Source organism: Ostrea edulis, chromosome 8, assembly GCF_947568905.1.
Source record: "Ostrea edulis chromosome 8, xbOstEdul1.1, whole genome shotgun sequence".
Classification (NCBI taxonomy): Eukaryota; Metazoa; Mollusca; class Bivalvia; order Ostreida; family Ostreidae; genus Ostrea; species Ostrea edulis.
Genome location: NC_079171.1, coordinates 53,166,753 through 53,190,124, shown reverse-complemented (window position 1 = coordinate 53,190,124; position 23,372 = coordinate 53,166,753). Strand labels below are relative to the sequence as shown.

The window sequence follows — 23,372 nt, the reverse complement described above, 5'->3', positions numbered from 1 at the left end:
CTCCTTTGGTTCGTGTAAGCCCAACTTTCTATTTTGTACTACTTAAAGGAGTGATGAGATTGATCACTGTTCGTTATCTTCACCTTTATAGGAGTTATGCGATTGATCACTGTTCGTTATCTTCACCTTTAAAGGAGTGATGATATTGATCACTGTTCGTTATCTTCACCTTTAAAGGAGTGATGAGATTGATCACTGTTCGTTATCTTCACCTTTCACTGTACTCCTTTTTAGTCACTTGAAAAGTTAGCGAAAGTAAAACGTCACAACATGTACAGTGTATAAGATTCAAATTAATCGAAGACTTCCAAATGTGATATACAATGCCTATGATAGGAATGATTACGGATGAATAATTGAGCTTTCAAAAATATCGTAATTTTATCATAATTATCGTAATATCGTAATAATATCGTAATATATTTAAAAATTACAAAGTGTCTGTCTAAACACTATTATAGCGACAAATGATTTAATGTAAGTAAATACATATTCTTTTGAATGAGTTTTCGTATAGAACACTGATGAGCACAGTTGTTTTCATGTACAACTCGGATCTAAAACCGATATGTTTTTCATGAATACTTGATATTGTGGATAATTTAATTTTCAGGTTGAAGAAAATGAAGTGTATCAGAAGGAGTTTGACAGATTCCAACTGTACTTGAAAACCATAATAACAAAAAATGAAAACAAAAGAATAAAAGTACACACTGAGTAAGATAATGCAAATGTTTATTCATTATGAAAATCTACTTTTAGCAAATGTTTCACAATGTCAATAGGTTTTTTCAAATCTATATAATCTATCAAAAAGAGTGAAACCATTATCATAATATCATTAATATTGATATTATTGTTTTCTTAGGACTTATGTGTATCATTCATTAGCATGGATTCTTCTCTGTATGGAGTGTATATTGCAAATGCAAGGTTATCGAAAATAAATTATTACCAGTATCTATCCATATTGAAAAACATAATAGTAATGTTACTTTCAGGAAACGATGAGCAGAGGTTGACTCAAGTGGTTTTATCATCTTAAGCAACAAAATGTATATTTCAGATTTATCAGGTCCTTTATTGAAGATTGTGATGCAGTTGTGATTTTCAAGATAAACTGTACAAGACAAACCTCAGAAGAAAATGTTAAAACCTTTGATAAACTTACAAAGGAGTTACAGGATACGGAACGTAAACGACAGGAGGTAATAAACCAAGCAATTGAATAAAAACTGTCACGTGTTTGTCTTAATCGAAAGTCCCAAGTATATCCGTTCTAAGATATGTACCTGTAATCACCTCATTTACGCGAAATTTAGCGAGATTATTCCATTCGCGAAAATTTAGTCCTCATGAATAAACTCGTTCGAGTAGAAGACTTTATCAATATACGATGTCTCGCCAAAGTTATGTCTTGTGAATAAATACATCATTGTATCCAAACAAAAATAAAGTCTCGGGAAACAAAAGCGATCTACAGTATTCTACATGCACGTCATATTTTAATATACACTGTACATACACCACGGTCAGAACCATTATCATGATGGACTCCATACAAGGCAATATGAAGAATCCATATAAAAATGCCCACTTTTTTATTGTACTTCTTTGTTGTTTTTATTTCTTTTTAAATAAACGGTGATAGTTTATGATTACACGACAGGGTTATTATCAGCAACGATTAATGTTCACTATATTCACATTTTCATAAATTTTATTACTCAGTAAAAGTGTCTAGTGAGTGTTGTATCCACATTCGATGTTTTAAAAGAGGTGAAGATAATGAAGAGTGACTAATCTCATAACTTCTATAATCAATAAAAATCAAAGAGTTGGACAAACATGGACTGCATATACCAGAGGTGGGATCGGGTGACTAGGAGGAGTGAGCATCCCATGTCGACTGGTCACACCCGCCGTGAATCCTGCCTTAGTGGGATTTATGAGATTAATCGCTGATCGTTTTCTTCACAAATCCTTTCGAGTGATCATTGTATGCCTTACAACTCATTTTCGTTTTGTCAAAAATATATTCTGATACATGGAATTTCTTTAACGGCAGAGTGACTTTTCGTTTTGGATTGAAGCGAGATTTTCCACCATTTGAAAAGATTATGTCTATTAAATCTTCATATCTTTAATATTTTTGCAACATGCGTAGGGGCGCATAACTTTCTCGAACCTTCCAAATTTTACATCAAAAAATCACTAACATTTGACGACTGTAAATTGTAAAATTGATTTTTAGACGACCACACACGAATTTATGTTCACATGATTCGATGCATACGAGTCATTTTGCCATATTAAGTACTGTCGTAAAGTTTATGTTCAATGCTTGTAGCCGGCTTCGATGAAAAAGTTAAAATGTTTTCGTATACCGAATCAGATGAAAGACATAAACACCACATGGAGGTGATCCTATCAAATATCTCAACATAATCATATTTTTCCAATCTAATTAGAATTGGATTCTTTGATCCGAGCACATAGTTTGCTACGCTACGATCCGACAACATTCTATTGGAGTCACAGTAGAAAGATCTTTTTTATCACCCAAGGAAGTTGCTACAGTAATTCTGAAAGCTCATGTTTTTCGTACATTGTGTTAAAAAAGACTGGTGATAATTAATAAAAACGTTTCGTCATTTAATATCTAATGTAGATTACGGGAAATAACATTACACCAGATACCTACCATAGGAACTGACTGAAACATACTAACACAAAATACAGGGTTCACAATTGAACCTTGCATAAAGTCTTAGCCTTAATCTAAATTAGCTAATACAGCTAGAAATGGTGTTGAAAGTGCGTTACAGTATCATATCTAATTTATATGTTACCATCTGCAACAGTTTAGAATATGATGTAAAATAAAATGCATAGCTTAATGCGCAATCAAACGCTAAACCCTCAATTTAAGAGAATCATCGGCAGGTGATTGATGGAACAGTTCCATTCACCTGATCCCACCTCTGGTGTATACAGAAGTCCTTGTTTGTCCAACTCGTTATTGTGTATTCTTAATAGGATTTATTAGTTGTTCGTTATTTTCAGTCTTTTCCGATCATCCGTTGCGATCATCCGTTCCGTTCATCCAATGTCAAATGCTAATATAGCGGGTGCGACAGTAGATAAAGCATTTAATTTTGATTAGATTGTGATCTTGTGTATTATATATATTAGTTGTTTTCTTAATTCTAGGCATTTGAAAATATTCAACAGACCATTGACGAATTTCTTGAAGAAACGACGCAAGGTCTTCATGAATACATTCATAGTCAAGAGTTCAAAAAGCGAATTCTACAAGACATTGACAAATATGCAAGATTTAGGATTGGAGGCGAAATGGACTCTCGAATCAAGCACGAAACATATAGTTGGCAACAGGAAAACATAGAAGAAATGTTTAAAAGAGAAGTCATGAAAAAAATTACGGAAAAATTTATCAATATTCATGAATCACTGCATAGGGTTACAGACAAGATGAGAGGCTTTACCTCCCCCTTTGATGTCGAGAAAAAACTCGCCTCTGCTCTAGTTTCCTTTTTTGCACCCAGTGGAACGGCCATTGCCGGAAGTATTCTGATGGCTCAATTGTCGGTAAATCGTAACGCTGCAATAGCTGTCACTGCAACGGGACTTGTGAGTGGTGTGGTGTTTTCAGGATTAGTAGGGTTTGGTGTTCTGGATGACGTTCACAGCACTATTGAAAATGCGTACAAGGCCAGAGTACAAAGACTGACAACAAATAAGATTAAACAGTCTTTAACCAAAACATATGCCACAGGACTTGAAAATATAGTACAGAATTTTCTCGAGGGGGATTTGATGGAGGAAATAAATGACCTGAAACGCACACTCGCATCAATGAGAAATAGAGTAGATTATTTCCAAAAAGAGGAATCCAATTTGATGTCTCTGAGTTCTGAGATTTCAAAAATTAGAAATCGACTCAAAAATCTCGAAAACACCGAAGTAAAATTGGAGTGAATTTTGGAAGAAATCTAAGTCTTCTAAACGTTTGCGATCATGGAATCTACCTGGTATAAAAATGAAAACAAATTATTTCCTATAGCAGATATTCCCCATACCCAATCCGTTATCTACAAGTTTGGAATGTCATATCATTTAATGTAAATACTCCATGATAAAGATCATACACTTTCTAATTGTAAAGGAATTCGCTTTTGAGAAGAATCTATTATCCAGTTGTTTATGTTTTCACCTTCATCGTCACCTTGAGCTTCACAAGATCGATAATCAATATTTCATCAGATTAGACATTATCAGAGACAAATTCAATATGGAGTAAAAAGAAGATTCCCTGCACAAATATGTTAATTCATTTATGAACATCATCAAACTAAAGAAGGTAATAATTATGTGCTTCCATTTCAACCTTAGTGATGTCAGCAGTTACACATATTATTGTGATGAAGTAAGGGGCACCGTTGACGGTTGTATAAGTGATAAACTTTAAGTTTCTATTATCAAAACTACAACATGCTAACTGTGTCATAAAAGTAACAAAGGGATAGAGTTGTCTATCTGTCTGTTTGAGATTTTTCACATCGTATATTTACTTATATAAGCCATTGATGTCACCGCTGGCGTGCTTGGAACTTCTGTACATTCAATCACCTTCCATCCATACACAGACAAAGAAATTGGATTTTTTAACTTAAATTACGTCATGTGACGCCCTATGCCGTTACTCACGACAAACCATTATGAGAATCGTGTGACGTCACAATACAATTTGGAAAAGTTCTGTAAACAGTATACTATTGTTCAGAAATAAAATCTCATTCACATGGTGTCATTTGATATCATTTTTCCATCAACAGGAGGAAAGAAAGTTAGAAATTTCGTTTGATGGTAGACCAATACTCATTGTTCATCTGTACACTAACCGTGAAATACTATGTCACTGATAATAAATCTACGAAAGTCCGAATCTTCAACTGACTTACTGGGGGTCTCCGTGGCCGAGTGGTTAAATCATTGCGCTCAAAATCACACGGCCTCTCACCTCTGTCGGCGCGGGTTCGAATTCCGCTCGCGCCGGTAAGTGAGAAAGTTTCCCCAGTTTACTTTCGGAAGGTCGGTGGTCTCTTCCCAGCTACATTGTATCTGGGTTCTCTCTTCCACCAATAAAAACTGGGCGCCGCCATATAACTGAAAAATTGTTGAGTGTGGCGAAAAACATCAATCAATCAATCAACTGACTTACTTTGATATCCATCTAAATGATGTACAACCTTCATCTCAAAATAATATCAAATAATATTCATCCAATTAGCTCAAGATCCATTTGCATCGTTTTATTCTTGAAAATAAAGTTCAACGAAATAATGACATTTTTAGATACTTCAAGAAGAAAATGGTTCTTTACACCTGGTCGATACACATGTAAAAAAGGGTTCCTGCGCGAAACCGCCGTTGAGATTATAGGTAAAAATATATCAATTGAAAGGACTCATATTCTAATAGTTTTAGTGATTACCACATTTCTGCTTCAATAAACATCAATATTCCTTCACGGAGAAAAAAGATAAATTATTCTGAAAAGCTGTGCATCGGTGTCTAGAGAAAAAGTATCTCAAGCATTGCAAGCGTATTAATGCATTCAATAAAAAACATTGCATTGACTAATAATTGAAGCATTGTTTTCAAATAATAATTTTCAATTACTTGTAATTGGTGCAACTGTCATATTGCATTGGTTTAATGGATGCATGTACATACAGAAATTACGATAGGACAATTAGTCATGTTGTAAATTGTGTATTTACACCCAACCAGTAAACTAGATAAATTACAGATTGAGACATCATTTAAGTTAAGCTTGCAGATAGTTCACTGTTCACAATGTTCACACGTAACAAGTACCTGTCGTATTCCAAGCAGAAAACTGGACGAAATCATAGAGAATATATCAAATCAGTCTCACATAGTAAGAACCGTATTCGGAAGGTCACGGGTTTCCTTTTCGATCTTCGTGCCGCATCACATCCAATTTTATGATCGTTAAAACAATCGAGTTTTCCAGTACAACGTACTCTTGGGGTCAAATGCTGTCTGATGTGTTTCATTGGCTGTTTTTGGCACACTGATTTTGACTGTGGATGGTTCAAAGTACCTGATCAAGATATAGGGCCCACGGGGGTGTGACCGGTCAACAGGGGATGTTTACTCCTCCAATCCCACCTCTGGTATATTTAGAGGCCCATGTTTGCCCACCCCTTCATTTTGTATTGTTTATGGGAGGAATGAGATTGATCACTGTTCGTTATCTTCGCCTTTCATGCAATACATTTTACTACAAGAAAATACATGACCGCCGCGGTGGTCTAGAGGTAGAGTTTTCCCCCAGCATGCGTAATATCAGGGTTAGAATTCCGGCCGCGACAGACCTAAGTCATTAAAACAGGTAGTGACAGTTCTATCACTAAACACTCAGAATCAGATGTGAATATCACGGGTCCTCGGAGATTACCTTAAAAACGGATGTTCCGTGTCACAGTAGGTGCGGCAGCTGCTCAAAGGCTGTAGGCGCCGAACAAAAGCCTAAATTTAAAATCCTTAACCGGTCTTGGTGACGTCTCCATTTGAGGAAAAATTCTCGAGATTGGCGTTAAACAAAATACAATCAACCAATTGTCGGCTAATGCCATCATTAGAAGTGCAAGTATCAGTCAAGAGTCACCCCTAAATCACTTTAAAAACAGTGTAGACACGATAAAGAACCTTACTGATACGGCCTGTTTGACACTTCACCTAAAGCTGGTTATATTTTTACATGGAGGGGAAATTCTCAAATGGGATAGCGCAGAAAAAGGCATCTGCCATTCGATTGCTGTAAAAGTGGAAAAGTCAAATATATAAATTATATTTTCCAAAAGAATTCTCATTTATTAAATTTTAGAATCCAGCTATGGTTCATAAAATATAAGATCAGACTATGTGTGCGTATTTGCAATCAGTTAGACAAAAATGCAACACAATATAGTTCCCAATTCGTCATGGTCTATTACTGAAATAAACAATATTGACGTTATAATGGATACATTACTGCAAGAAAATCAACTGCTACAGCGAAAATAAACATTGCACAAAATAATATGGTCAATCCAAATTCTAAATTTAGAAATATCATCACGTGATCCTATGGCATCCCAGTGACTGACGTTGTATTGATATATTGGATATATTATTGTATGACATCAGTTGTTACCATGAAGAACCCAATAAATGTTGGTCACAATTGTATGAACAGCCCAGATTTTTAATCTAGATTGTACTATCATGTGCTCCTTCAATGCCTCCAAGGCTGCTTTCTAGATAAGTTTAACGGTGGATGCAACCGGTCAACAGAAGATGTTTACTTCTTTTAGGCACCTGGTTCCAACTCCAATGTTTCCAGGGGTCTTTGTTTGCCTCAAGTTCATTTTTATTCGTTCTGCTATTAATGAGATTGATCACAATTGGATATCTTCAAGTTTTCATTAATATTTTGACAATAAATTCCAAATGTAAATTTGTGCTCCTCTTTCAGAAAAAGCAGACAAAACAAGAAATCTTAATTTACTTTCAACAAAATGTTTCAACATACATTGAATTCTCAAGATTAGTGTGGTGCACCAGAAAAAATCAAAACACAATATAATGATGACGCGTTTCCTGTAAATGGAAAGAGTCGCCGATTGTCCGCTCCTTTTAAGTGTCAAGCTTACGTAGAAACATAACTCTTTTTTTTTCAATTGAACATAACGTATAAAAGAAATACGAAAATAAGATGATAATAGAAGTTTGATGAATGACTGATAAAACACAAACCAGGTATCTGCTAAGGGGATAATCTAGTTCTATATCGACTTATTATGCAGTTTTCTATAGATAAGAATTATGCGGTTCTTTTTTAATGATGAACATAAAGACATTTATCGGATTTTATATATAATCACAACAGCGCATCAAACAATATTGAGATTTCGAATTTACATCCATACTGTAGTTTCAGTGAGAATATGTTTCAATCTGCATCTGTTTTCTTACAATACATGTTCTGTGCCCATTATCTTTAAAAATCCTAAATAAAATATACATATACATCCTCACTGCTACCTTTTTTTTTTCATTTCAATTTTTTCGCACTACCAACTATATTTGCATAAAGCATTTACTATTTAGCACCTTCTATGAAACAGTTATGTCACACATAAAACAATCAATGATAGATACACATGTTCACGCCAAGTCAATTTTAAATATCGTAGTAACAAAAATAAAGTTTGAGGTTTGCTCTGTTTACACCTTCTTCTACTGATCTCGTTCCTCTCCATACTGATATTCATGTCGACCCACGGCTTGGTGTGCTAATGACTCCATCTCGCTGACTGGTCCCGTTCTCTTCAGTAACGGTGTTATCGTCCATACCTATAATATAAATTTCTGTAATCTCGATCCCGATCATAAAACCAAATCTCAAAGGATTTCATGAATGCTTATGAATTGTTACATATTATTAATGGTAAATTATCGGTATTCATATTGATCACCATCTCATTGCTTATATCAGACAATGCCAAACATAAGCACTACGAAAATGAACTACATTTCATCGTGATACTTTACATTAGTTCAGATTTCACTCATTTTAAACGCAGCAAACTAATTGAGGCAGTTTTAAAATTGTAAAAACTGAATGTCTCGATGCATGTATATCTTTCATTCAATGATTTTAGTTCTCTGAAATATGGTTGAAATATCATAAAATCGTGGCATTAGAATATTCTATCAACCAAACAAAAGCTTTAGCAAACAATTTATTAGTTTTACTTTCTATTTGGTGATGGGGCACTTCCAGTTTTACTTTCTATTTGGTGACGGATTACTTACAGTTTTACTTTCTATTTGGTGACGGATCACTTACAGTTTTACTTTCTATTTGGTGACGGATCACTTACAGTTTTACTTTCTATTTGATAACGGAGCACTTACAGTTTTACTTTTGGTGATATCAACATCCTCGTACCGCGGTCTTCTCTGTCGCTTCCAAAGCCTAAAATCACAAATAAAGAAATGATATTAGATTACTCATGCAGTGTGATAATGCTAAAAAAGATTATTCACAACAGTCACTGGATGAAGTGTCTTCCATACAGTGACAAATGACGTCATGATTTGTTTATCAAGTGGAGCGTTTGAACAGGTCTTATATATCACGTGGGTACGGGCAACGCATCCCTATAAATGTTGTCACGATATCCCTTCTTACAACAATCACTTAACATCCAATATTTATATTTACAAATGTTGCTCCGTTTAGGATTATCGACACAACAAAAGATACTACTTGATTTAATAGTGGCGTCATTAGAACGCTGGAATTCAATTTTGTTACGTCTGAATCGAGGTGTTTTGAAGTGACGCGCTTGATAGCGATACAATGTGTAGTTGGCACCTAACCTTCCAGTGTACATGTAACTAACACGCCTGCGGTCTGCCCCAAGTTTCGATTTTAATCACTAGTAATGGAATTCAAATGGATTTCTTAATAATGTGAATGTTATAAACCGCATCATACACCAAACAACAACTGCCGCATTGTATTGCACACTATCTTCAACATAAGAAAAAAAGAAAAATAAACAATATAACGGTGCACTTAGTTGGTTAACTGTTGTGCTACAGCAAGTTGTGTGCTTATAACATCACTACACTATATTTTATGATGTACATTATGTACAGCGTCATCATGCGACAGTTTATATGATCGCATCACGTTACGATACGACAGTTTATGACGTCATAGCACTACATGACAATTTGTGTAAAGTTCTACAATACCGTTTTACCGCACAACAGTTTACATTCTGTGTGACGCATCACGTGACACAACCAAACCACGGTCTGTGTGATTGCAATACTGCGTCACGGTACGACGGCTTGTGTGATTGCATTTAAGCATGACATGAACGTAAGTAAACGTGTCCCTGTGTCATTGAACGAAACACACATTTTAAATGCGTATTTTCTAAGAACGTGTCTGTTCAACATTCCAACAGACCCTCCCATTACAAACATCTTAACATTGAGGCGTCGGCATTACATTAGTCCAGATGCATAATCACACGGAGATGAATTATAATAATGGCGCACTTTCACACGGAAATGAATTATAATAATGGCGCACTTTCACACGGAGATGAATTATAATAATGGCGCACTTTCGGTGTGCATGTGTACTTTCTTGTAGAGACTTGTCCGTACTGATCTTGAATGTCAGCCAAACCTAGATTGATCGCAATGCATAGCATTCATTTCTTCTGGGAAACCCCGTATCTGCATATACATCATCACAATGAATAGACGAGTTCATCGCTAATGAAATTCTTAATCTAGTGGGGAGTAAATTAACTTTGGAAATATGTTAGGAATTCTGTGATATCAAACTTTGAGGCGTTAGTGTAAAAATACAGAGCTGAAATGTGTGCGGAAAAACTTGTGTCGTAGATTGCATGTTTTCATTCAGAACACCCCGGACTGTCTTCCGTTGTTTTCTTACGTTCTGCCGTGATAAATACGCATTATACTCTGGATTCGCTTCAGTCTTATTTTAGTATTAGTTACAGTAATTTTGTTCCACATTCAGAGACTTTATATATGGGATATCTGAGATAGAGTAGCAGTGATAACACACTTCTGGACAATGACATGATATCTGAGATAGAGTAACAGTTTTACCACAGTTATGGACATTCACCTTATATCTCAGATAGAGTAACAGTGATAAGATATGGGCAATGACCTGATATCTGAAATTGAGTAACAGTGGTAACAGTTGTGGACAATTACCTGATATTTGAGATAAAGTAACAGTTATAACACAATTATGGACAATGACTTGATATCTGAGATAAAGTAACAGTTATAACAGTTATGGGCAATGACCTGATATCTGAGATAAAGTAACAGTTATAACACAGTCATGGTTAATGACCTGATATCTGAGATAGAGTAACAGTTGTGGACAATTACCTGATATCTGAGATAGTGTAACAGTTATAACACAGTCATGGTTAATGACCTGATATCTGAGATAGAGCAGCAGTGGTGACATTAAGTAAGGGCATTGAGTTGATATCTGGGTTGGAGTAGCATTGATACATAAATATAGGCATTCCATCTGCCAGTCAAACATTTGTACATCATTCACCCGATATCTTGAGACGAACTCACACACACTGTATATACTAGTATATCAATCACTTGATGTTTTGTCGTTACCTTTATACATATATGTTCACACGGAGATTTTAATGCGCATTAGTTTACTTCGAATTAAAATTGACGTCGCGATTTAATGCGAATTAAATTTACTTCGCATTAGCTCCGTGTGAACGCTAAGCGAAGCTAATTCGAATTAAATGTAGACGCATGCGTAATGGCCAACTTGGGTCACATGCATCATACCCATGGCCAGCTATATATATTAATGTTAGTTTTGTACGAAAAACTAAGCAAAATGATAATAATAACTAAAAACATGTACAAACAGCATGTCATTAGATAATGTCAGACGTAAATCTGTGCTCTGCATAGACATACTGAGTAATACATGTGGAAGGAATTCTTTTTAGATACGACAACAATGTTTTAAAATAGTGATAATATGATTTTCTTTTTTACATTTTTTAAAACATATGCGGCTCATTGTTAATTTGTATACCATATGACGTCACAGTAGACTTATAATACGTATTAGTAATTAGGCCTAAAAACTACGTTATAACAGTAGTCAACGGAATGGTGAAAAAGACGTTTCGAAGTTTTAAAATTGGGCCCATGAAGAAACAATAGATTGTCTAGATTGAATGCTGGTTGTCGGAGGAAATAACAAGTAATTTCTTGGGAACATATAAATAAACACGACAAAAAACTCCTTATGTGTAGATCAGAATTATGTATGTAGGCCTAAATTGTAAACATGTAGTATACTACATGTAGGCCTATATAGCGTTTTGAACAAAGAATTCTGTATAGATCTACACAATATTCATTAAAATATTTATAAAAAATAATTTTCAATAACATAGTCTATTCTTTAATTTATTTCGCGCACCCTTTAATAGAGATGCATACGAATTTAATGTGCATTAGTTTACTTCGCATTAAATATTACCGCCGTGTGAACGTTATTTAATTCGAATTAATTTAATGGGCATTATTTTACTTCGCATCAAATTTGATGCGAAGTAAAATTTAATGCGCATCCGTGTGAACGAGGCATAATTATATACTTTCAATTTCATCTCTTCTTTTTTCTTTAAAAGTTTGCGGGCTTATATCACCGGAAACATTCCGGCCCGCAAACATTACGTTACAATCAAATTTCTACGCCATTAGTTTTCAAATTTTTCGTGTTTTTCATCTTTTACTCAGTTAAACCGATAAAGTTATTGTTAAAAACAAAATTGTTGTTAGTTTCTAAATGAAATTGAAAGTATATAATAAAAAGGTTATAGACTTTGTATGGGAAATATGACGACCTCGTTTTTTTGTCGCAAGCTCGGTCCGTCTACGCGCCAAAAAACTCGGTTGTCAAATTTTCCCATACAAAGTCTATAACCTATAAGTATTGACCTTATATTGGGACTGGTACACTCTAATTAAAATCAGATCCTAGAATACGCTCACAATCGCTACAATTGGATCCGACATAACCCCATAGGGGGTCATGTCCGCATGACCTTTCGCTTGGAATATTCACGAGAACTATCAGCCAGTCAGATTGCGCCATACAGACAATGATAGCTATTTAGGCGGTACCTGGCAGTTCGTAAACAAGTCGCTGTAATCTCTCCCCCACGAATTTTATTCCACACTCTAAAATTGTATATTCTCGCATAACAAATTTTAAACTTTTGCAATAATGCCTAATCTATCCCGTTCATACAAACAACAAAACGTACGATAAAAAATACACCCAAATTGAATTAATTGTAAATTCCGATTTATGTATGAATAGGGGTGGGTACGATTTGAATAGTTTTCAAGATGATTTACTTAAATAACGCGAGGAATATAACGCCGGTCAATGTAAACGGTGCATTGTGACGTCGCATTTAGTTTTCTTTCAAACCAAACAATCGTAGCCATTTTCCTTGAATTGTGAACACCGAAGATTTCATAGGCGACGCGATGATTGGCTAACATAAAGTTCACATGAACATGGCCCCTAATCGGGTTATGTCATATCTTCTTACACAGAGTATGTGGCGCGGATCTAAAAAGTCTTTGATTAGATTGGATCTGGTATACATATATAGTCGTACTGACCTGATATCGGGACTGGTATATATATTTACCCCACGTCTGAAAAGTTAGTTGAGATATCCTGATTGGTTCATTACGGTCACGTGAAGACGTGGGATATTCTATCCCACGTCACCGTCAACATTTATACCAGGCTTCCTTGCGAGTTATCTTTCTTGTTGCATTTGTCAACAACAATGGCGGCCAAACAGTTTGCAAGTTTGGCAGCATACGAGATCGACAAAAAAGAAGTTTGTTTAAATATAGTCGTCTTTGAACAAGGAATATTTATGGTATGGTGTTGTCTCTAGTTCTGGTATGCAATAGCCTCATGCATATCAAAATAGGTCATCGGTGGGATAAATTCGTTACCTAGTCCTCTTGTGACCTGGTACAACTTCGCCTCGCCCGGTATAAACCTTAGTGACCCGGTGTCATCCCGTACCAGGTCACTATATGACTAGGTAACTAATAATATATCCGTACTGACCTTATACATTCGTACTGACCTGATATATTCGTACTGACCTAATATATTTCGTACTGACCTGATACATTCGTACTGACCTGATATATTCGTACTGACCTGATATATTCGTACTGACCTGATATATTCGTACTGACCTGATACATTCGTACTGACCTAATATATTTGTACTGACCTGATACATTCGTATTGACCTGATATATTCGTACTGACCTGATACATTCGTACTGACCTAATATATTTGTACTGACCTGATACATTCGTACTGACCTGATATATTCGTACTGACCTGATATATTCGTACTGACCTGATACATTCGTACTGACCTAATATATTTGTACTGACCTGATACATTCGTATTGACCTGATATATTCGTACTGACCTGATACATTCGTACTGACCTAATATATTTGTACTGACCTGATACATTCGTACTGACCTGATATATTCGTACTGACCTAATATATTTGTACTGACCTGATACATTCGTACTGACCTGATACATTCGTACTGACCTGATATATTCGTACTGACCTGATATAGTCGTACTGACCTGATATATTTGTACTGGCCTGATACATTCGTACTGACCTGATATATTCGTACTGACCTAATATATTCGTACTGACCTAATATATTCGTACTGACCTGATATAGTCGTACTGACCTGATATCGGGACTGGTATAAAGGCAATACAGGGGGTATGACACTGCTAGGGTAGTTCCTAACCCGACAACCAACACTAAAGGAAAAGTCTGAAAAGGTGAAAATACTCATTAAGATACATTCAAATGTTTAATGGTATTAAATACGGATCCAAAGAGGGGGCGGGGCAGATAAAGAGGGAGGTTGATACTGATATTTTTAAATCATATTGTCTACATTTTGAAGTAAATGTTCACGCCGATATATCGTAACATTTGTTATGAACCCTCTGAATTCATCCTTAGTCTGTTTCGCGTTGATTTCACATTTGAACGTCAAACAAGAATTTATTCTTGGCTCATTTGAATAAACTTTATATCAAAAATGGAGGATGTTGAATCAGCTGGATTTGCGAGTTATTCAACCATGAAATTTCCGAATTATAAATGGGGGAGGCAGGAGAGGTATATTTCACTTTTTTCCAGAGATTGTGAGGGTTTTTTTTTTTTCTGTAAATAAACGAAATCTCGGTCTTTTGTAAAAGAAACACAAATTACACTTCCGCATTTAACAACTCTGTTATGTATTTTATTTCGGTTGTCGACTAAGCACATTGTCAATACGACATGCACACGTGTCTCAAGTGTATTACACTTAAAACAAACACAGTTCGACTCCCTCCATATTAAATGAAATCCATATCTGATAACCCAACATTTTTTGTAAACCAATGCGTACGTGCAGCTTAGCGCGTTTCTACTATTCTGAGAATTAAGACTTTGACACTGTCGGTTATGGCAACATATCCATATCAAGGGTTCACTTAAATGAAACATCGAGGAAATGGAGTAATATCGAGGACGATTAAACCAGTCAGTTTTTGCAGGATAAAAAGTATGTCCTATCTCGTGCTACCATTAACCACAAAGCTTTTTTCAAACACGCCGTGACTATCAACAGTTTTCCAATATTGCGTGTATTGATGGGGGGGGGGGGGGGGGGGGTAATTGTTTATACATCTGTTGATCAGGGCTGTTAAGTTTCGCCAGAGGGTCACAAAAGGTCATAGGCAGATATTGCAAATATTGGGAACCATTTTCTTCTTTCCTTTTTCCACTTCACTTTTGACCCCTGTTTTGTTTATTTGAATGCGTACTTATATACCATTAGAGTGTGGTGTGTGCTTGTTTCACTATGAGAATCGCTGTATATAATCTACACTGAAAGCTTCCCTCTGTTCCCGCGTTATCAGTTACGTACACGGATGTCCATCGTCCCAGTATTTATGTGAAGGTCTAAGATTTAAGTCTCTTTGAAATTGTTATGGTTTAATTAGATATTTCCTGTGTGGAGAACTTTATTTTGATTGTGATTTTCCCTGACATTGCATTTCTCTCATTATCTTACCATTGGTTAATCATGTCAGAATGGGGGCGGAGTTAAGGAAAATGACCAATTCCTGTTTACTTTGACGGTAGAATTGTCGTGTCATTTGAAGATAGCGCTTGGTGTATATATTGTAGAATGTCCATTACTAATTCCCAATAAAAGAAGAAACTATATCATGCAGTGACATGTATATTACAAGTCTTCTAAAGTCAGAATTTTTCATACTGAACATTCATGTAGAACTGCAGACAAAAAACCTCTCTTTGTGAAGGATAAGGAGTTCAAACAAATTCCCTTTTCTCGCGAGATGTTCATTTATCATTTGAATATAACGTCAAAGAAATTTATCATTCACTCCATCATTTGATCAGAATGAAGAGAAGTGTGTCTTTGCACGATAGATCTTCGATTAGAAAAAAAGAAAATCTGACCAGCTGGATGTAAAGCAAAATGACATGTTCAGTTTCAATAGTAAGATAACATAATACATTTCATATAACAGTTTGTGCTGTTCGACGTTTGTTTTTGTCCTTTTCTCATGAAAAATGTATGTTGACGTTGAGCATTTTCTGAAGTTATTAAATAGATAAATTTGTATAATTAATGCAATTATTAAAGGCCATACACAAAATGCATGTAATTTAGCTAAAAATTAATATGTCAGGTACTAAGCTGACCTTGTATTCTATTGGAAAATGTAAGTTTATTGGATTAATTAAGAATTGTTTTACAAAAAACTGATAGCCATTTCTTATGTCTAGATTTTAATTGTGTTTAAATAATAAATCCTATTGTAATGATTAGACTATCACGAAACTTTAAAATTTATGAGTTTCAGTAAGAAAGTTCTAGGAAAAAGCGGGATAAATGTAGGTATGTTTTGAATTTTAATCGCTCTTTAATTAGCCCGGGTATAGGGACACTCGTACACTGTTGTTCTATGTATTGATAATGAAGCAAACTGTGTTACTCTCAGCACAAAAATCAAAGTGCGCCTATAAATCTAAATATAGACGAGACGTAACATAAACGTACTAATTGATTAAATCTGTTTCTTTTCGTCTGACATGACCCCTGCGGGCATTGCAGGCTAGGGTTTCTTGAGATGAAATAAATCCGAGCCGGAACATAAATCATTTGAGACATCAAAATGTTGCATCAGTACAGCGGCTGACAAAGGCACTTCACATCATTAGCTAAATAACCATTGATTCCCCTGCTGTGTGTCAATAGACAATGAATTTATTGTTTAGACACAACAAGGGCCTGCTGGAGACAGACGAACGCCATATCCTGCTTGGCCGTAATGATAAACCCTCATTCGCGGAGTACCACCTTCTCAGTGGCACGCTGACAACGGATGCTTAATTTCTTCTTCATTAAAACCCAGATAAATGGTCAGCCCATTATATACTGATTATGTTATATCATCATATCTTATCGATGTTGCCTGCTGCCACACGTATTTAATTATCGATGTCTCGTGAGGTTTACAAAGCGATCCTTGTATTACATGTATCTGTTCTTTGGGGGGTATGGGGTGTTCTTAATCAATAAACCTTCTAAATATCAAATGTTTGTTTACACATTTATCATGTTTGCCCGGGAGAGTTGACAATTGAATGCAGTGGGACTTGATTGATTTAGAGTTCAACCAGGCTTTAGGCAATCACACGTGCGTACAAATCCCCAGTACTAAAGTCATACAATGTAGGTATGCACGGCATCAACCAATTCCCCAGTCATTTTTAGAGTCTTTGTAACGAAATATGTAAGTAGATGTAAATGATAGACCTAACCGCTCCCACCATAACCCTACCCCCCCCCCCCCCCCCAACCCCCCAACCCCGGAATAGACTTAGAAAATCAACCCATGCAGTTCATTGTTCTTAGGGGTCCAACTTTTATGTTTCATATTACTACACACTGTCCTTTTAAAAATAGGGTGTTTTTTGAAATGCCTATCTACAACATTTAGGTTCTTTTTTAACGTAATGCTTATAAAATCAATTTCATTCCTCTGCCCGTTGCATGCATTCAATGTTATCAATTCGTAGTGGCATTGTTGCGATTTTATTCGAAGACATTGATAGCAAATTCTCCAACGATCGATCCGGAGCGCTTCCCTAATCGACCACTGGTATAAATTAGTCGCTGTCCGTAATGGTTGCGATTCATTAGTTGATAGGGCAACCGAGATATCACGGACAATTATACAAAATTAATTGCAACATTTTGTCGCTCAGATAGTATATATTGGAAGGGGACGAACAAAAATGACCGACTTTTATTTCGATTCATTATCGTGTCAAAAAACCATGTATTGCTTGCATGTACTTAATAAACATCAGAATCTACCGGAAATGCAAAAGTACAGGTTGAAGAGAGGCGTATTACTTCGAAGCTTTTCGGTGTGTAGTTAGTGATACTGAGATTTTTAGAAATGTTAAATAAAGCTGAATAGGGTGACTTTTAGTAAGAATTCGAACACCACGGAGGTAGCCGGTGTAAAGTCCTCTCCTTCTGATGAAATATTTAATTTACACATTTTTTAAATTACCTATTCAATATTTGAGAGACAAAATGACACTAAAACAAAACCAAGTCGATCGATTTAGAAAAACCAGTCCCTGTGAGCGGATACTGCATACCCGTTATGTGTGAATTAGAATATGCACGGTTTGAGATTTTCATGTATCACCATTTTTAAAAAGAAGAAGAAAAAAAAAACAAGCAGAAAAATTCATTAATTTTCAATGAATTATGCATGAATCATCTGTACATAATGGACTGCGCTTGAACAATGCGAATTTTAATTTAAACGAAAATAAATCTACACTTAAGTTTCACTCAATGAAACAGGTACGAAGCCTATAATTTCTGATTGAGAGAGAGAGAGAGAGAGAGAGAGAGAGAGAGAGAGAGAGAGAGAGAGAGAGAGAATATATATATATATATATATATATATATATATATATATATATACCACATCCGCGTTCGTGTGCACCGAGGAGATAAACACATTCATCAAGCTTTCTAAATACAATATAGCATTGTTTACTCAAGTTTGCAAACTGCACAGCGTAAAAACTATTTATATTGATAATGAAATTAGGTCACAAAGTACTAGACGGTGTCAAAGTTAGTTACCTCGTCCCCACCTCCTACCCCCACTGTCGGGTTGTCCTTTAAACAATAAAGTATGCAACTAGCATGCTTTTCCTAGACCTGTGCAATTTACTACTTTGTTAAATTTCATAAACTAAAATATGTCCCCTCTGATTCTCTCTCTCTCTCTCTCTCTCTCTCTCTCTCTCTCTCTCTCTCTCTCTCCCGAAATCCGAAATTAGAAGGTGACGTGACAATTAAAAGTTTCTAGGTCAAGAATGAAAAGATATGTTACACAAGACTTTTAAAACAGGGCAATGTATACGTTGACAAATCAAACTGTTATTTCATACCATCTAATGCAGGTTACACTACACAGCAGAAAAATGTGCTAATGTAAACAAGCCCGTTAAAAACATCCTCTCATATTTTAAGTGCCAAGTTCTTTTTACTCTTCGTGTAATTTTATCGTACTTCAAATATATATGCGTAGTTTAAAAAAAAAAAAAAAATACCCACATATTTTCGCTGGTATGTCCCGCGTATTTTGCTCGTTGTAAATGCGGATCTCAGACGGGGGAGGGGGGTGAATGGTTGGGGTGGGATGGGTGGGGGTAATATTTTCTCTAAATAGTTACTCACGCCAAGATGATGTCGTAAATGATGTTGGAATACTTTTTTGCTGAGCAGCATTTTTCTTTTCCTTTACGAAAGACACCGGCCTGGAAAGATAAAAGGACATATTTTAAAATTGTATTAGGCCCAACTCACGTTGACATACTAAACAAAATTCAATATCAAAATTGTGTACATCTTGCCATGGGTGGATGGACACTGTGATGATGCAATCCGTCCGTCCGTCCGTCCGTTATCTGGTGCCCAGTACCGACGATGAAGAAATCACGAAGAGGACAGTATTAGGCCTATAGAGGCTTTGACAATTTTTATGATTTTATTTTGGTCTGCATGCATATAAGAATCAGATAGAAAAATCTAAAACAAATTTCGTATCTTTTGAAAATTTGCCCGTATTGTAGACAAAATTACTTACGATCAAAATCAATCTTCCATAAATATGAAAAAAATTTCAATGCAGAATATTATAATGCAATGTTCCACGCAAAAAAAAAAAAAAAAAAAAAACGTGTTTGACGTAACACCAACGTTAACGCAACGGTTAGATTACGTTATAGAGCGTGAGATTAACGGAACACGCAATGCGGTTGGCTGGATCGGCACCCCCTTCCTACAATGCAGATTTTTATAGCTTTCCAATAACGATCTTGCGCTGTTTCACATTGAATTTAAATTTCAGTCTCCACGCTACTTTTTAAAAATTCATTAATAATTAATTATTTGTGTTTACAAACAATATATAAAAGATTGAAAAACGAGTCCAGGGGATTGTGTTAATCCCGCTTTCGTCATTTAATAAGTGACAGGTAACTGAAATTTCAAGAATGATCTGGGGGGAAAACATACAAAATAAACAAAAAATATATATATATTGCAAACACAGGCAATAATTGTAAATAATGAAGGATTTGATACACGTCAACGTGGAAGTATTTTTCAGATTTAGAAACAAATGATGTGAATTGCATAGAATATCAAAAATTCATTTGTTAGACAAATTCGTAAACAGTTTCTTCTTTTCTTTTTCTTTTCAATACACCGCGGAACATAATCCGTACATAAAGAAGAATGTGTCGTATAAATTGGTAAATATTAAATATTTTAAGTTAAGTTAGATCTAGTTCTTTAGCGAATAACGAAATATATATTAACATTATTTGGGGGGGGGGGGGGGATTATTTAACATTGAATAATGAAATATTTTGTCCGGGTATTGATTTTGCTGGAAAGATAAATTACCTTTCTTCAAATATCAAATTAATTATAGTCTCGTGAAATTAATGAGAATAGTAATGATAAAATCTTATTAATAAAGCAAATTCTAAAAGACATCACACACTCACCTACGATATGTATGTCCGGTTAGTTATTACAATACAACCGAAATATCTTCCTCGTCCTCGCCTCTCCTTGATATTAATAAAAGTTCCGGAATTTTCGTAGCTGCATTGAAAAGCGCACGTAAGCAGACGACTCTATCGATCTCCGTGACCTTGTGAAGGTTATATCGCTCTCGTGGGGGATGATATTATATATGTAGACGACACGGATGTATTTACTGACGTTTTCACTTACATACATATTTTTCTTTTTAAAACCCCGGAAACAAATTTGTCGTCAGTAGAAGGAGCGGATCCTGAGGGCGGATGTGAGGTTATCCGCCTAGTATTTTTAAAAATGCTTATGTATGTCTTCCGCATCTCGGGGAATCCATTTTTCAATTTCACACAGCAGTTAAATGCACACAAAAACCCCATGTATAATTTAAAAGGTCATTAAATAAAAATTGTTTACAAGTGAGGGGATTAGTGATAGCTATAAATAATAATAAAAATAGACTATACCTCACACGTATTACGCAATCTGACCCCCTAATATATATGTAAGCAATTTTGCCTGCCGTCAAAAGAGTTCGGCGGAAAGATAAGCGCGTGTCAATTCAATAAATTAAACAAGGAAGGGAGTTGTGTGGTGGTGTTAGGTTGTCTACATATTTGTATTTGAGTCGACATGATTATATACAATCTCGAAGACAACCCCATATAATCTCTAATTTTTTTTTATCTTCTATCCGATATTGATGTTCAAAGTTCTCTCTCTCTCTCTCTATCTCTCTCTCTCTCTCTCTCTCTCTCTCTCTCTCTCTCTCTCTCTCTCTCTCTCCACTTTGAGGGGTGTATGTTTTATGTGGTTGTTTGTATGTTTTTTTTGTTTTTTTGTTTGTTTTTGTTTTGTTTTTTTATTTGAGAAGGGGGCTTACTTTTATTCTATTTTTTATTTCTTGTTAATGATATTTTATAAGACAATATTTGAATATTCCACATACGTGCCGGTAATACATGAAGTCAGTCACGCCTGCCTCCACCTATCAACGATTCAGTAGGTAAACAAATTAAAGACGGAGGTTGTGTTACATCAAGCGTGAACTCCAATACACGGAGATATCGATACCCGGCTGTGAACGTGTCGATCTGCAACGTGTTGTGTTTTAATGCATTGAAAAAGTCAACAATTTAATCTTTAAACTATTCAACAGGTGGATTAAATACCCAAATAAAGAATAGGGTTAGGGCCATGGATGTTAAACAAAGATGATGGAATGTGATTTAATGATTTAATTATATCTTTATGGGAGAATTAATACAATTCTAATGAGGGGGGGGGGTATATACTGGAGCACGTATTTAGACAATCGTTATAATTAAACTCAGAATCATAAAGATTATAGTGGGCATGCTATACCAAAAAAATGCTTCTGAAACAAGTCTGTTTAATCTTTGAGAGACAATTGACGGTATCTACGGTCTTTCCTTCCATAGTTTGGAGAGAGAGAGAGAGAGAGAGAGAGAGAGAGAGAGAGAGAGAGAGAGAGAAAGAGAGAGAGAGAGAAAGAGAGAAGGGAGCAAGATTGAAAGAGATGAGAGAGAGAAAGCGGGCGTGTACATGTACATATGATTTCATTGTGTGCTTTCATTGTGTAGATTGTTTGCAGATGCGTTACAAAGAGAGAGAGAGAGAGAGAGAGAGAGAGAGAGAGAGAGAGAGAGAGAGAGAGAGCATAGTGTGTTACCTCATTGTGTATTACAATTCAGTATAAATGGGGGTTTACAGGAGAATTTTTTAAAGTAAAATAATCAGTAAAACACCAGCATAAACATAAGATTTGACAGTATACGTACAAAGAAGCGCATAAAGAAAAATGAATCAATTATTCGTTGTTATTCATTGATCTTGTTGTGTATAAAGTATAGCTAGAATAACCCATAACAGTAACATAAAAGCTTCAAAACCCTGACTGAAATTCAAACCTTCCAAGCTTTTCACAGAAGATCAAACTATTTTCTCTCTTCACTTCAATTTTAGCCATGTCGATTCTCCTAAAACTACTTAAAATCCAAGTTTGGAAAATATTATTATTACAATATGTAAAAGGTCCTTCATTTTGATTAGTTAATTACTAGTATGCTCTATTATTTTTTGTGATAATTAAGTGCTCATTACAAAGAGTTGAAAAATTAGAAAAAGTTGGACATTATGCACGAAGAATAATTACGGGAATATCTATGACCCCCCCCCCCCCCCCCCCTCCAAGACTCGCTATATGCACAGCCAGTTTGGGAGCCTCTTTCAGAAAGGCGTAGGGTGGCCAATTTGAACATCATTTTTAAAGTAAATCACGATTTAGTTTCTGAATATCTGAAGAAAATAATCCCGGGACAAAGAATAGGGAATGAAATGACATGGTAGACACAAACGAGAGGATTACACTATA

General features: G+C 35.5%; 2 protein-coding genes and 1 long non-coding RNA gene across 9 annotated transcripts in view; 1 reads left to right on the top strand and 2 right to left on the bottom strand.

Moving 5' to 3' along the window:
• Positions 1–4,002, top strand: part of LOC125662396 (uncharacterized) — a 42,422-nt gene extending 38,420 nt beyond the window's left edge. The window contains exons 15-17 of the mRNA XM_056147711.1: positions 614–717; positions 1,067–1,208; positions 3,214–4,002. Of these exons, the coding sequence (XP_056003686.1) occupies positions 614–717; positions 1,067–1,208; positions 3,214–4,002 (1,035 nt within the window). The remainder of the gene's footprint in view (positions 1–613; positions 718–1,066; positions 1,209–3,213) is intronic.
• A 3,584-nt stretch (positions 4,003–7,586) lies between these two features.
• LOC125662399 (uncharacterized) lies at positions 7,587–21,316 on the bottom strand. Of its 7 annotated transcripts, none has more exons than XM_056146450.1 (6): positions 20,944–21,188; positions 19,776–19,836; positions 19,607–19,686; positions 14,489–14,577; positions 9,016–9,076; positions 7,587–8,451 (listed from the first exon to the last, which is right to left on the bottom strand). In XM_056146450.1, exons 3-6 carry the CDS (start codon positions 19,655–19,657, stop codon positions 8,335–8,337), a joined length of 318 nt encoding a protein of 105 aa, XP_056002425.1. In that variant the 5' UTR covers positions 19,658–19,686; positions 19,776–19,836; positions 20,944–21,188; the 3' UTR covers positions 7,587–8,334. The 7 variants fall into 7 exon arrangements, with proteins under 7 accessions (XP_056002425.1, XP_056002429.1, XP_056002428.1 ...); XM_056146454.1 differs by having other exon boundaries at positions 19,783–19,836; positions 20,016–21,107; XM_056146453.1 differs by having other exon boundaries at positions 19,783–19,836; positions 20,944–21,107.
• Positions 10,048–14,482, bottom strand: LOC130049194 (uncharacterized). Its single transcript, XR_008797688.1, has 2 exons — positions 10,922–14,482; positions 10,048–10,872 (listed from the first exon to the last, which is right to left on the bottom strand). It is a non-coding gene; the product is annotated as an uncharacterized LOC130049194 (long non-coding RNA).
• Positions 21,317–23,372: the final 2,056 nt, after the last annotated feature.